Raw genomic sequence first — 14,216 nt, 5'->3', positions numbered from 1 at the left:
CCCCCCCCCAGCATTTCTAGTTGAAAGACTCTCAGCTGTCAGTGAAGGACTCCTGCCTTGAACCCCCAGGGACCTCCCGCCCATTGGAGCAGGCGTTTCTAGGTTTGGTGGACCCATGGTCTGACTCACAAGTGGGTAACTTCATATGTCTATGTGAGCCGGAATATAACAGAAAGGGCCAGCATGCAAAAGGAAGAGCCACGGCGATGTCTACACCATGCTTTGAGGCCTTCTGGGCTAAAAATAATTACTTTTCTGTGCCAAGGAAGATTTTGTTCTGCATTGAGTTGAGCTAAATTCTGCAACCGGTACAAATTAAGAGCAGTAAGCAAATCCACATGCTTTTGTTTATGTACTGCAGTTCCTGGATAGATAAATATTAGTTTATTATCTTAGGTTAGGCTTTCTAACCCAATCGGGAATCCCTTCCAAGGCCATCAAGAAACTCCAGGGTTTCCTGAAACCCTGGGGTTTCTTGATGGCCCTGGAAGGGTTTCCCGATTGGGTGAGAATTGATTAATTTTTAATATGTTTTTTTTTAATTTGTTAAGACATTTATCAGGTGATACGACCATATACGGTCATGTTAATCTGCTCCCCCCCCCCATCCAAAATGGCCAGTGATGGGCCTGGACGGGGGTGGGAAGGGGAGGGGCCCTGGGTAGGCATGTACACAGCTACACTTCCCGACAGTATTCTGCACAATTGTGCTACCTCTGGGGTTTTCTCAAAGCCTGAAGGTTGTTTCAGGGGGTTTTCAATGGTAAAAAAAGTTGAGAAAAGCTGCCTTAGGTAATTAAAAGGGGAAAAAATTCCAGTGAATAAAACAGGATATTAAAAGTAACAGATGATGAGGCTTTGATGGCAATGAAAATCAATATATTAACTAGACAACTCTTATTGGATCTTCGATATGAGTAAAAATAGCCTTTGTGGAGGGTGGATCTGGGCCATAGCACAGGGGCAGGGGAGCATAAAGAATTTCTCTTGCACTATTTCCTAGATCGACCCCCCCCCAAAAAAAGTAATTATGGTGTTAATCGCTGTTTTCGTGTGTGTTTCTGTTAAGTGGAGGTATTAACTGCCCCCCATCATCATGGACACAATTCAAGTCTGCACTTCTAACCACTACACCAAACTGGCTCCAGAGGTCTCAAAGATGTGTCGACACCCAGAGGTGTCTCTTTTCTTCTGCTCTGCTGCCCTTGATGGCCCTGTTCAGACGCATCCACCCACAGGTCGTTGCTGCGGTCCAGTCTGACAAGCCAGTGCTCCCAACAAATTGATAGTCCACTTGAGGGCTGGTTAGAAAGTGGTGAGGGCTGGTTGCGATCCAGGGGCAACCTCAGAGCACTTGACATCTCAGAAGTCTGCACTGTTGTGAAGTAGGTCATTATTTTGGGCTTGTGGAAGAGTGGGGGGGGGCTTTGGGGGAGTCACATCTCATTATCTGCTTGACTCTTTCTCCATCTCTTTGGGGCCCAGAGAAAGGCACAAATGGTGCAGAACAAAGCCAGGCTGTAACCAGCCACTTGCCTGGACACAGGAGTGGAATCACTAGTAGGCGGCCTGGAAAGTAAGTGCCTGTTAGCTGGATCGGGTTCCTCCAAACAAGCACCCTGCAGCAAGCTCACTTACTCTGAGCTAGCAGTGCTTTTTGTGAGCTGCAATTAAGGTGGCTTTATTTGCATGGCTGCAATACATCAGTGGGCACAGATCATCGAGTTCTGCTTTGGTTGGTACAGATTTATGCCCTTTGAAAAAGCCCTGCTTAAGCCCCTTCCGCCCTTGTATCTCTTTGTGGGGCACGATAAGAACCTGTGCAAGGTTCTTGCCAATGCCTTGATTTCATTCTGACATACAAGATGTGTTATTAGGCTTGCTGACCTCTAGGTGGCGTCTGAAGATCTCCCCAGACTGATCTCCAGACGTCTGCTCAGTTCCCCTGGAGAAAAAGGCTGCTCTGCAGGGTTGGTTCTGTGGTATTGTAACCTGCTGAGGTCCCTCCCGAGGCTCTATCTCGGGGCTAGTCAAACTGTGGCCCTCCAGATCATGGACTACAATTCCCATGAGCCCCTGCCAGCGAATGCTGGCAGGGGCTCATGGGAATTCTAGTCCATGGACATCCGGAGGGCCACAGTTTGACTACCCCTGCTCTATCTTCAGGAATTTTCGATCCCAGAACTGGCAACCCTGTGTGTGATAGTGTCTGATGCCCAGGCCAGCCCTTCCTGGGTACTGATCCCTTAGACTGTCAGCTGCTTCCCCGAGACCTCAGGCCTTTCCTCCGTTTTAAGTGGAGATTTTCTGAACTGAACCCAGCTCTGCCTCTGCATGCCTAGCCGTGTGCCTGACCACTGAGCTGCATGGTCCCTTTAAGTGAGGTAAAAGAGTCCAGATGTGCTGGAGGTTGCGGAAGAAGGAGGCAGTGGCTGGAATTTGTTAAGCAACCAGCACAGCTCTTGCTTGGTAAACAAGAGTCCCTCTCCTTGCTAATTGACTCCGGGGTTGCAGGTCACGGATTTGAGCTCTGCGGCTTAATGCAGCTGTTCAAAACCAAAGCAGCGTCCCATCTGTTTTCTGTTCCTCCAAGAGCTAATGATTTTGGTCCCATAAGGAGGAGGGCTTTTTTTTTTCTTTTTGGTGTTTTTAATAGAAATTGGCTTGAAGATTGGCCCTTTGAAGCTGTCTTCCAGATGCAGAGTGACTCCCCATGGAAGTCAGAGGACCTTCAAATTACTTTTCTAGTCCCAGCCAGTGGCTGGAGCAGTGCTGCCTAGTGGGCAGACACCAGACTAGCACTGAGATGGCTGCCCCCAGTGGCAAAAGGATGAGCCCTGTTAAAGGACTGCACAATTCTCTTTGGTTGTTGCAAGTAGTACATATGCTCAATCACATTGATGCTAGCGCTCTAATAAAGGCTTTTTCAACCAGGGGTTCATGAAACCCTGGGTTTTCTTGATGGCCCTGGAGAGGTTTCTCGAATGGGTGGGAGTTAGCTAATTTTTAAAATATATTTTTGCTAAACATTTATTCGGCGATATGACCATATGTGGTCATGGCGACTTGCCCACCCCTTCCCAAAATTGTCATTGATGGGCCTGGAGGGCGTGGAAAGGGTGGGCGTGTACACACCTTTGCTTCCCAACCGTATTTTACACTATTGCACCACTTACGGGGGGTTTCTTGAAGCCTGAATAATGTTTCAGGGGTTTCTCAACAGTAAAAAAAATGAGAAAGGTTGCTCTAACCCAGGGGTAGTCAAACTGCAGCCCTCCAGATGTCCATGGACTACAATTCCCAGGAGCCCCTGCCAGCAAACGCTGGCAGGAGCTCCTGGGAGTTGTAGTCCATGGACATCTGGAGGGCCGCAGTTTGACTACCCCTGCTCTAACCTATAGAAGTATAATAAGTTTGGTGTGTAAAATTGACTTTTGGTGCCTTACAGTGAAAAAGGGGATTTCTTATGAATTGATGGCTTTAACTGTGTGTGTTATCACAACACTATGCACATTCATGCACACTCCAATTTGTATTTTCCATTTTAGGTGCCAAAATGGTTCAGAGCCCCCCCTCCCCCCCTGATTAAATGAAGTCTTGAGAATTCTACATATTTTTACTTGTTCCAGGGAAGAACTACAGCCTGAACTTGTTTTATTGCTTTAACTATCATAGCTTCCCCTAAAGACTTCTTGGAATTTCAGTTTGGTAAACTGGCAGAGAATTTTCTGATAAGAGAAATCTGCGCAGAATAGCAGTTCCCTGAGAGAAAGGAAGCTACAGCAGCCGATTTAAGTCTGCCTTTCTGCTTAAGTTTGGGGGGCAGGGGTATGATCTTGTGGGAATTCTTTGTGCTCCGGGACAAAAATGCACGGTCTTCTGGGATGTGTGTTCCGTTCTAACGATGGGTTTCCATGATGTCCCTGATGTAACTGCTCAAGTTTGTCACGGTGGTTAGTGACTCTGTTCCCTCTCCCCCAGGAAACTCCAGCAATGAAGCCAGCTGATATTTCCAAGGTGGAGCCAAAGAATCTCCCAGAAGAATCAGGAGACGAGCAGATGCCAAGTGATGAGAGAGAGGAAGAACAAACTTTCCTGGTCAACCTATACAAGTTCATGAAGGAGCGGCACACGCCAATTGAGAGGGTGCCTCATCTCGGCTTCAAACAGAGTATGCCATTTGTCTTCCTTCTGGGATGGGCTCCTTGTTTCCTGGTCCCTGACCTTTTGGATTGCCTTTTGTAACACACACAGACGAATGTTACCTAAAGCTAGCATTCCTGTTTTCAGTCAATCACTGCCTTTGAGTAATTGGGTTGGTGTGACCTAGCAGGCATTATGTTATACAGGTGTCTCCCCACATTGGGGATTTGATTGATTGACTGATTGCATTTATACCCTGCCCTTCTTCAGAGGATAGAAGTGACACATATCAAAAGCACCTATTGGCTAGTGTCTGTGATGTGATTGCTAGGCGCATTGTAAGCCCTTTTTATTCTTAACAGTGCACCTGCCAGTTTTGCAATTGTTCCATCTCTTCTCATCACCCTTTTTCATTTGGGAATGATGCTGCCACTCTCACCCAAATTGGTACACCCCCTGCCATGCCCCCACACAAGGCTAGACTGGCCAGTTTTGTTAATTCAAAGGCAAGGATGTGGCAGAGAGAGAGAGAGAGAGAGAGAGAGAGAGAGAGAGAGAAGGAAGTGTTATTCCCTGGCGTGGCAATAGAGCGCACACACTGGCAAGACTGTCTTCTCCCTTGTGTCCTCCTGTGATCTCTTGGGTCTGGTTCACAAGAATACTTGCATTGCTTAATTGCTTTTAGCAAATGTTTGGACTGACTACCTTGAATGCTGGCACAGCTGGACTCCTCCCTGCTCTGCAGAACACATAGCTGGCATTTCTCATTGCCTGTGCTCACTTTCATGCACCATCTATACAGCAGGGCTCAGGGTGCACAGCTGCAAGAAACCTTAGGCTAGATTTGTGTCTGTCACTGGGCTTATGAAAGAAAGAACATAGAAACTGCACACCAAGAAATACCCAGTTTTAGAATTTTTAATTATGAAGGTTACTCAGGGTGCATCACTTCTCCCATACTTCATAATTAATCTTGGTTTGCTAGTCCGGGGAAGACGAAGGACAAGAACTAGCACCTATGTGTCACCCCCAACTACTGGAAGTCTTGTTTTGCAGCTTCCCAGCCAGGATCTTTCAGCAAGCATCACCTGTGCATTGTTATACTTATTTGTGCCACTGGGTGGACTAGAATCCCTGACTGAAAGTTTAATTCTCAGGAAGCTGGGTGCAGCACCCACCACCATATTCTGCAGGATTTTTGCAGTTCCATAGAATAGCGTCACATATGGGAGGGATGGCCAAACGGTGGCTCTCCAGATGTCCATGGCTACTCCTGATATATGGAACCGTGCCTGAGACCAGCAGTCTGCATTGTGTTTTGCTGCTCTGATATTTTTCTCGTTCTTTTCTCCCCAGTTAATCTGTACAAGATCTACAAAGTTGTGGAAAAACTTGGAGCCTATGAATTGGTAAGAGGGGGGGAAAAAGAGATAAGAAATAATAGTTTATGTTTTAATGCCTTGATGTTTGCCGCCTCGGGGAACTGATTCAGGTGGAAAGGCAGCATGGATTGTTTAAAGCAAATAAATATTGGGGGTATAATCCTTAGAATGCATTCCAGCCTGCGTTTCCCATCAGAAAAAGGGGAACAATAAAGCTTTTTCTCTGAGCAGTGGGGTGATTTCAATAGAAATGTGGCACTTTACAGAGTAAGGATAAAATCTGCCCCATGGGCATTGCAGTCGATATGCAAAATCAATGTGAAAGCACTAGAAGTGGTTTTCAAACTGGAAAATGTTCATAGAAGCAGTAAGGATTTATTTATATTTATGTTATGATTTATTGTCCACCACTCCCGAACAGGCTGGCTCGCAGCAGTTTACAGTCATAATAAAGATACAATAATCTAAAACAATAAAATCCCAGAATTAACCCCCACAAACAATGTAACAACAAAAAAATTAAATAAGAACAGCAGCAAAACTGCCAAGATAGAGGTTTTCCTTGGTCAACCAGGGGGTGTTGTAGATACAAAGAAGGATGCAATGTCTGAGATGGAAAACATCTGGGGAAGGGAGGGAGAGGGGGGCCCAATGATCTTCCAAGCCCTAGCCCTGACCAAACGCCTGGTGGAAAAGCTCCATCTTATCATGTTATGTATGTTCTGATGGGCTAGAATCCTATCTTGGCTGCAGTGCTTAACAAACCTTTGGGAGGTTTGATATGCTCTGTATACAACTGCATTGTATACAGTTGCAGAAGTAATCAAGATAAAAAGACTTCAAGCCTTTCTCCATCATCTCTGTAAAATGTGGGTCTGGAAAGCAACTGGGGGGGGGGGCAGGGTTCCAGTTTCTCAACTCAGGCCTTTAGGTGGACAGAAACCTCTTCCATGATAAGATCCTAGTTTGAATGACTCAGCAGCCCAGGCTGCCCTCTGACTCTGGACCCCATTGAGGCACTTCCTGGTCGGAGATCGGGTGGCGCTTCAGTCTTCCAGAGGAACTTGCTGAGAATTATCGAGGATCATAATCCCAGGGCAGACTGGCTTTTTAACTTACTGGGAGCGTTCCTGGGGGGCACGCCAGTGGAGGGCTGCTGACAACCAGTAACAACAAAATCTGCCCCATGGGTTTTGCAACCAAAGGAGCTCTTGACTTGGAGTTAGGTCACAGCAAAAGTAGCAGTGGGTGTAGGCCTCTCCCCTGTCTGTCATCCTCACTGCCTGGTGGACTCCACTTCTTCCAGGGTGTTGAAGTCTCCCAGTCAATTCCCCAATAATGATCATGCTAAGCATGGCTAGTGTAGTCCCATATCCTTTGAAACACACCTGACTGAATTCTGCCCGACCTGCCGAAAGTAGGCAGACAAGTTCTCTTTCAGGCTTTCTGTTTTTGCTGCCTGGCTGTGCTTGACTCAGTGGGTTGCGTGTGGTGCAGGTCTGGGTCCATTCACCTGGGAAGCCCTTTTAACTGTTCTGCAAAGCAGGGGTGGTCAACCTGTGGTCCTCCAGGTGTCTATGGACTACAATTCCCATGAGCCCCTGCCAGCAAACGTTTGCAGGGGCTCATGGGAATTGTAGTCCATGGACATCTGGAGAACCACAGGTTGACTACCCCTGCTGCAAAGGTAGGCCAGTGTTGTTCTCCCCCCTACTGCAGAAGGGGACAGAAGAGGGTCGAGGCTGCCTTGCCCAAGGCCACCTGGCTCAAGGAGGGGTTCATTCTGAGACGTTCTACTTGACACACTTAGCAGCCAGGTCACACCCACTGGTCTGCCGGCTTCAGTGCTGGCAGCCAGTTTTAACAGTGGGCAGCTGCACTGACAGACCTAACCCTCGTGAATGGTGGCTGGTTCTCCTTTGGCACCTAGTTGTTTATCGCCCTTGGCAGGAGCCCTTCACCCTGGCCCTTCCTTTGGCTTGTTCTCATCCCTGGGAGATTCAGCAGAATGAAGGGTTTATCCATTGATGAAAGAGATGTCTCCCTGGCTCTCATGCTTGGCTCTGGGCTCAGCTCATGTGCTCCTCATGTGAGAGCCAGCTTAGAAACAGAGTTAGACAGAGTTATGCAGGCCATCTAGTCCAACCCCCTGCTCAATGCAGGAGAAGCCTAAAACATCCATGATCATTATCTGTCCAGCTGCTGCTTAAAGACTGCCACTGAGGGGGGCCCACTACAGTAGGTAAGAGCAGCAGCTTCTAATCTAGAGGACTGGGCTTGATTCCCCTTCCTCCTCTCCCTGCAGCCATCTGGGTGACATTGGGCTAGTCACAGTTCTCTCAGAGCTCTCTCAGCCTCACCTTCCTCACAGGGTGCCTGTTGTAGGGAGAGGAAGGGTAGACAATTGTAAGCTGTGGGACACAAAAACCCCAATTCTTCTTCTTCATTTTCTCTGTCCACCTGTTTTTATGCATATGGAGGTTTGAGGGAACTCACAGGTGCCATACCTGTGTGAAATGCAGGGCAGGGCTGGGAGAGTAGAGAGGCCAGCCTGGGAAAAAGAAAAAGGGAAGTTTTCTGAAAGCCAGGACAGCAGTGGCTGAGTCAGGTATCATGGGGGGAAACTAGCTTTAGGCTACTGCAGGCAAAAGGGCAAAGAATCCCATGGCACCTTATCAAATAAGGATTGCAAATATGGCATTTTCAGCAACTCTGAATAAAAACCATGTTGTTTACAGGCCTCTCTGCCAGGCTCTGGCCTGCTCAGAAACGAGCTTGCTGGAACCAATTTCCTGAGTTGACTCCTTTGGGCAATGCCCTCAGCCCTGAAACAATCAGGGGGTTATTTAAAGAGCCGGCTTCCTAGCGTATTGCAGGGAGAATGGAGCTGCTCAAGGCAGGTGTAACATTGCAGCCTTTTTGCAAACGGTTCCTGAGGAACTTGGTTCCAAGTCAGCAAAGCTCCTGCCAACTCTAACAGTGGAAACGCAGTGACCTAAATTTACTTCGATCACCAGAGCTGGGTGTCCATCCACAGTGTGTTAGCTGCTGGGTGTCTGGCTTAGCATATTCTGAGTAGCAGCGTCCAGTTAGGGAGATGAGTGACATGATGCCCACACAGTGCTCTCCATAGGGAAGGAAAGGCATGGCAAGACACAGGTGTTTATCCAGTTAATCACTTCATACTGTGAATGTTGCAGTCTACTTCCCCCGTTTCTCATTTCAGCCTCGGGGGGGGGGGGGAAGTAGTTTGCAGTTTTCACAGGATCAAAGGACTGTTGCTTGCAAAATGGAGTGAGCATTGGGATGGAGCATTGGGGTTCAATGTGCTCCTCTCTTCTCACCCCTCTCCTGTTTTGATATATATGTATTCGTATTGTCAGCGAGTGGACATAGCACAGAGTGTGGCTGTAATTTAAGAATATGGCACTCCCTCAGCAGAGAACAGTGAAACGACAGCAGGGTAATAGGGGCACCAAATTGAGCGTACATTCTGCACACAGTGATATAATCCAGAGTATCTTTCCATTGAGGAAATGCCTTCTCAAATTATCCTGGGGTTACCTTTGTTTTTATACACAGTTCCCCCTCTCCTCATGGTAATCTCTCCCAACTTGTTTTGGTTGCAGGTCACAGGAAGACGTCTTTGGAAGAATGTGTATGACATGTTGGGGGGCAGCCCCGGGAGCACCAGCGCAGCCACCTGCACTCGGAGACACTATGAGAGGTATGGGGCTCTGTCCTGGCTCATGCCTGCCTGAGAGGGAACAGATGTTGCTTTAACAGGGAAGACAGCGACCTGATGGTTGGTGTGTAGTCACAATCCGTGCTATCACACAAGCAAGTCTGTTTTATTTATTTATTTGAGGTAGTTGCGCCCCATTTTTCTCCCGAGTGGAGACTTAAGGCAGCTTTCAACAGCATTCTCCCTGTCTCCATTTTTTATTCTCACGGCAACAACTCTGGGAGGTTGGTTAGGCTGAGAAAGAGTGCCTGGCCCAAAGTCACTAGTGAACTTTCATGCCAGAGTGGAGATTTGAACCTGGGTCTCCCAGATCCTAGTCCAAGACTTGAGTTCCCTACACTGCACAGGCTCTCAAACTCCAGTCTCTCCCTTCCATGGTTAAAATTAGAAACCGGCTGCAGCTCATCACGGCCTCAGATAGATGTCTTCCACAGCAACTGTTACTTGATTCTTTCAGGAGAAATGCTTGGGACAGAACCAGGGACCTTCTGCGTGCAACACAGATTCTGTGCCACTGAGGCCCTTCCTCCTTCACCACCTTGAGGACAAGAGACTTTAGAATTGACTGCTAAGATTCCAAGGCAGGGATTCCCAACCAGGGGTCCGTGGACCCCCGGGGGTCTGCAAGAACTTTAGAGGGGGTCCACAGCCTTTACTTCTTGCCTTAATGAACTCGACCACAAACTAGAGAACTAGCTACTTCCATCATTCTCCTTCCCCCACTCCAAAGCGTGAGTGAGTTCTCTTGGGTTACTGCACCCAGGTGGTGGTAGAGTCTAGATACCAACTCCTCCTTTAAACCACCTCCTCTCTCCCTCCTCAGTCCTCCTTGAGCCTGCCTGTTAACGCAGGTGGTAATGTCACTTCCGGTGACCTGTCATTTCCAGAGGGCATGAGCGGGAGACATGGCTAGCTGACACCACCTCTGGGGTTCCTTGAAGCCTGAAAAATTATTACAGGGGCTCCTCCACAGGCAAAAGGTTGAAAAAGGCTGTTGCCCTCTGCAGCAGAGGGCAGATTCTATGTGCAATTCCACACGGGTATTTTTTCCAGCAAGCAGGCCTGTCATTTGGGATTGGGGCATCCTGGTGCTGCAGTCAGTGAGGAAGGTCATAGCTGGTGTCTGGCGTACAACTTTTTATCTCAAGGATTCTGCATCTTCTTTGCAGGCTGGTCCTCCCGTACGTGCGGCATCTGAAAGGTGAAGATGACAAACCCTTGCCGCCTGTCAAGCCTCGGAAACAGTACAAGATTTCCAAGGAGCCCAAGGCGGACAAAGGGAACAGTGCTGTGGAGAAAAAGAGAACCAAGAAGGAGAAGAGTAGGGACCAGGTAAGGCTATATGTTTGGAAATTCCACTGAGCGAATCTCAGGTGCTATTACAGAGCTTGTTGGGTCAGGCAGTCCCATTCCAAGCCCGGCAGCCCTGGGTGCTATCCTGTATTCTGTGCATTTGGTGGTAGCAGCTAATTCTACTTTTGGCTATCAGCACACTTTTTGGGGGGGAAAGGTGGCTTGTGAAGATCCAGGACAAGAAGCTGAGAAATAGTGGTGGCACAAGGTCCCAACTGGGAAAGGTGGAGATGAGAGGTAGAATTGGGAGGGCCATCCCTAGACAAAGACAGACTGGAAGCTGGGGCATCTGGGCACAATTGTTCTATGGAATGCGGTGCTGGGTGCAGATTGTGCTTCCTGAGATGTGTAATCATTCACCTACAATCATCTAGGGGCCCAATGGCTTTGCATGAAGTGGGTGGGAAATGCCTGCTGAGCTCTGAGAATGAAGAACACTTCCATTGGTTGGGAGGCCGTGTTTCAAGCCCCTGGCTCTCCTTCCCATGACTCTCACAAGCATAAGAAGATCACAGCAGAGATACTTGATGATATGGGGTGTGAAAATCAGGTTTTCTCAGTGTAAAATCCAGATATATTTGGTGCAGTTTTTTTAGGATAGAAGGCCCTTGCCTCTAAATGCCTAAGGTGAACCTTACAGAATGAGAAAACTGACTTTTCCCACCTGAGTGGAAGCAGTTCTTTAAGACTCCTGTTACCTTTCTGTTTTCCTTCAAGTTCATGTGCTCCTATCACCAAATCTCCATTCACCTAGAAAATTGTCTTTGGTTGCAGGTTCCGCCAGAGAAGCTGAAGGCTGATGTCGTCTCTGTCCCCAAATCTACCAATGGCGTTGAGCAGAATCAACCCACAGGACAAACCGAGGGGTTTCTCCCCCTGGCAAATGGCAGGGAGCCCTTGGAGGGCCAGCCCCCCGAGGGCTGCCATTGCAACTGCAGGGACAGCTGCTGCTCCGAGGCCTACCAGCGGCTGTTCTCCAGCTTCTACTTCAAAGGCAACCATGGCATCATGTCTCCCTTGGCCAAAAAGAAGCTGTTGGCTCAGGTGAGCAAGGCTGAATCCTTGTATTGCCACGAGAAGCACCTCAGTCACTGCCCAGAGTATAAGAAGGCCAGAAGCAGAGACGTCCTGGGCTCAGAGCCAGAAGCCAGCCCTAAGAATCTGTTGATCAGTCATCCTCACAAAGAAGTGCAGAGCCCTGTGCCGGATGTGGATAGCTCCAGTCGCCCTGCTTGTTCTCCTTGTGCCTCAAAAGCAAATGAAGGCACGTCGAAGGCATCTCCAAACCTCAAGGACAACCAGGTGCCCCAGAAAGCAGAAGATGGAAATGCTGGGGTCCATCCCTCACCCGCTCCTCCTGTCTTCACTGGATATTTCCACACATATCGAAGTGATGTCTTGAAACCTATAAGTTGCCACCCACTTCGAGGACCAGTAGAGTATTACCCTGGCTTCAAGGATTTCACAGAGGCTTCTTCTGTCTATCAGCCGCCTGGGAAAGACTTGTCATCGAGCAATGTGTCTCAGAAAGGGCAGGAAGACATGGAAGACCAACCCGAAGATCTCCGTAGGAAACCGAGTCAGCCCCCTACTGCCTGGAGAGGGGATGTCCAGCAACCCTTGGCTCTTCATGTGCGCAGCCCCAGTGGTAAGAGAGGCTCTTCACCCGGCCACTTTCTGAATGCCAAGGCCTCTTGGGTTCCCCCTTTTGTCAACCTGGCCAAAGTCAGTCCACAGGCTCCTAAGAATGGAGGACACCCTGTTTCTCCAAGCCAGTTAGGCAGCTCTGCTCAGAAGAACAAAAGAAATTTGGAGGATGAAGGCTTTCTTCATGGGAAGAAGCTGAAGGTGGTCTCCCCTTTTGTCAAGGAAACAGAATCCGACAGTGGGCTGGAGCGCAGCACTCCCCCAAGTGGCCAGCAGGGGGTGGCTAAGCCCAAGGCGGCTGTGTCGAGTTCCGTTTTCCCAGCAGCCCCTGTGCCTCAGCTTCAGGACATGTATAAAGGGACAATGTTGAGGCTGCCCATGAACTTCAGCAGCACAGGGGATCATTTAAAGGGGCCCTCGCTGATCCCCTCGCTGTCAGTCAGCCCATTCATCATCCCCGCCTTTCCAACTCCATTATTAACTGCTTCTGTCCAGCCTTCGGACCTCTGCCAGCCACTGGGTACGAGTCTCGTCCACTACCCCACATCGTACGACAGCACGCTACGCCACAGGCTGTATCCCGTTTCCACATGGCACAGTCAGCCCGCATACGCTTCCCCCCACATACCCTCCTACCACCGAAACACCAAGCTGTAAGATGTCAGGAGAGACTCTTTTTCACAAGATCTCGGTCGAGGCACACAATAACTCTTGAACTGCAGCTGTGCTGCATTTCAGCCGTCTGACTGTCCTATTCCGCTTGGAGAAATAATGGCAAGATGCTACTGTCAGGACCATGTACTATTTTTTAAAAAAAACTCGTAGACTTTGACCCATATTTGTATCTGGTATGGTATGCAAATGGCTTAGAACTATATTGTGTTAAAAAAAAAATAACCCAGTATGGAACAAATATAAAAAGAGATCTTTTTTTAATCATCTGTGGTGACACTGGATCCGGTTCCATTTCAGTTTGTTTTGTCCCTTTTTAGGAATAGCACATGCTGCTTGGCGAAATGACTAGTCCTCAAGGTAGCAGTTTAGATTGCAGGGGCAGAGGGCATGGCCTCATTTCTTAGGGCGTGGCTGTGACTCAGTGGCAGCATCTGCTTGCATGCAGACAATCCCATTTTCAGTCTCTGGTATCTTCAGTTAAAAGGATTAGATCAGGGGTAGTCAAACTGCGGCCCTCCAGATGTCCATGGACTACAATTCCCAGGAGCCCCTGCCAGCGAATGCTGGCAGGGGCGCCTGGGAATTGTAGTCCATGGACATCTGGAGGGCCGCAGTTTGACTACCCCTGGATTAGATAATAGGCAATGTAAAAGATCCCTAACTGAGACTCTGGAGAGCTGCTGAAGGCCAGAGAAGACAGTACTGATTTTGACAGGTCAGTGGCCAGACTCTGTTTGGCAGCTTTGTGTGTACAGAGAAGTTGCAAGCTTGTGGGAGAGCCTTAACTCTAGACAGGTGGGTGTTAGCTCATGGATAACATACACGTGAAGCTGACTTATACGGAATCAATTCATTGGTCGACTGAGGTCAGTGCAGCCTCCTCAGACAGGCAGTGGCTCTCCAGGGTCACGTAAAGAGCCCTTCACATCATCTGCTACCTGATCCTTTAAACTGCAGGAATCAGGAATTGAACCTGGAGCTACCTGCATGCCAAGCAGATGCTCTGTCATTACATTGTTGAGTTGAAAGGGATCTCCAGGTCATCTTGTCCAACTCCCTGCAGAATGCAGGACATTCGCAACTACTTGCCCACCCACAGTGATCCTAATTCATTACCAGCTGATTTATTTATTTATTTATTTATCATACTTTTATACCGCCCTCCCCGGAGGCTCAGGGCGGTTTACATTATAACAGAGAACCATACATAAAACAGTCTGTAGAACATGTACACCAATAACCAACAATTGCAACCAAACACAACACAGTAT

The 14,216-nt window shown here is 48.4% G+C and overlaps 1 protein-coding gene across 4 annotated transcripts in view; it reads left to right on the top strand.

Annotated features, from left to right (window-relative positions):
• The window catches only part of ARID5A (AT-rich interaction domain 5A), a 32,671-nt gene extending 19,460 nt beyond the window's left edge, over positions 1–13,211 (top strand). For all 4 annotated transcript variants that reach the window (XM_077305971.1, XM_077305973.1, XM_077305974.1 and 1 more), the window contains exons 3-7: positions 3,982–4,171; positions 5,500–5,552; positions 9,155–9,252; positions 10,440–10,602; positions 11,398–13,211. In XM_077305971.1, coding sequence (XP_077162086.1) covers positions 3,982–4,171; positions 5,500–5,552; positions 9,155–9,252; positions 10,440–10,602; positions 11,398–12,927 — 2,034 coding nt within the window. In that variant the 3' untranslated portion in view covers positions 12,928–13,211. The remainder of the gene's footprint in view (positions 1–3,981; positions 4,172–5,499; positions 5,553–9,154; positions 9,253–10,439; positions 10,603–11,397) is intronic.
• Positions 13,212–14,216: the final 1,005 nt, after the last annotated feature.

The sequence above is a fragment of the Paroedura picta genome, chromosome 12 (assembly GCF_049243985.1).
Source record: "Paroedura picta isolate Pp20150507F chromosome 12, Ppicta_v3.0, whole genome shotgun sequence".
In the NCBI taxonomy this organism is placed as follows: domain Eukaryota; kingdom Metazoa; phylum Chordata; class Lepidosauria; order Squamata; family Gekkonidae; genus Paroedura; species Paroedura picta.
Note: the sequence above shows the minus strand (reverse complement) of the source record. Positions and strands in the feature narration are given on the sequence as shown.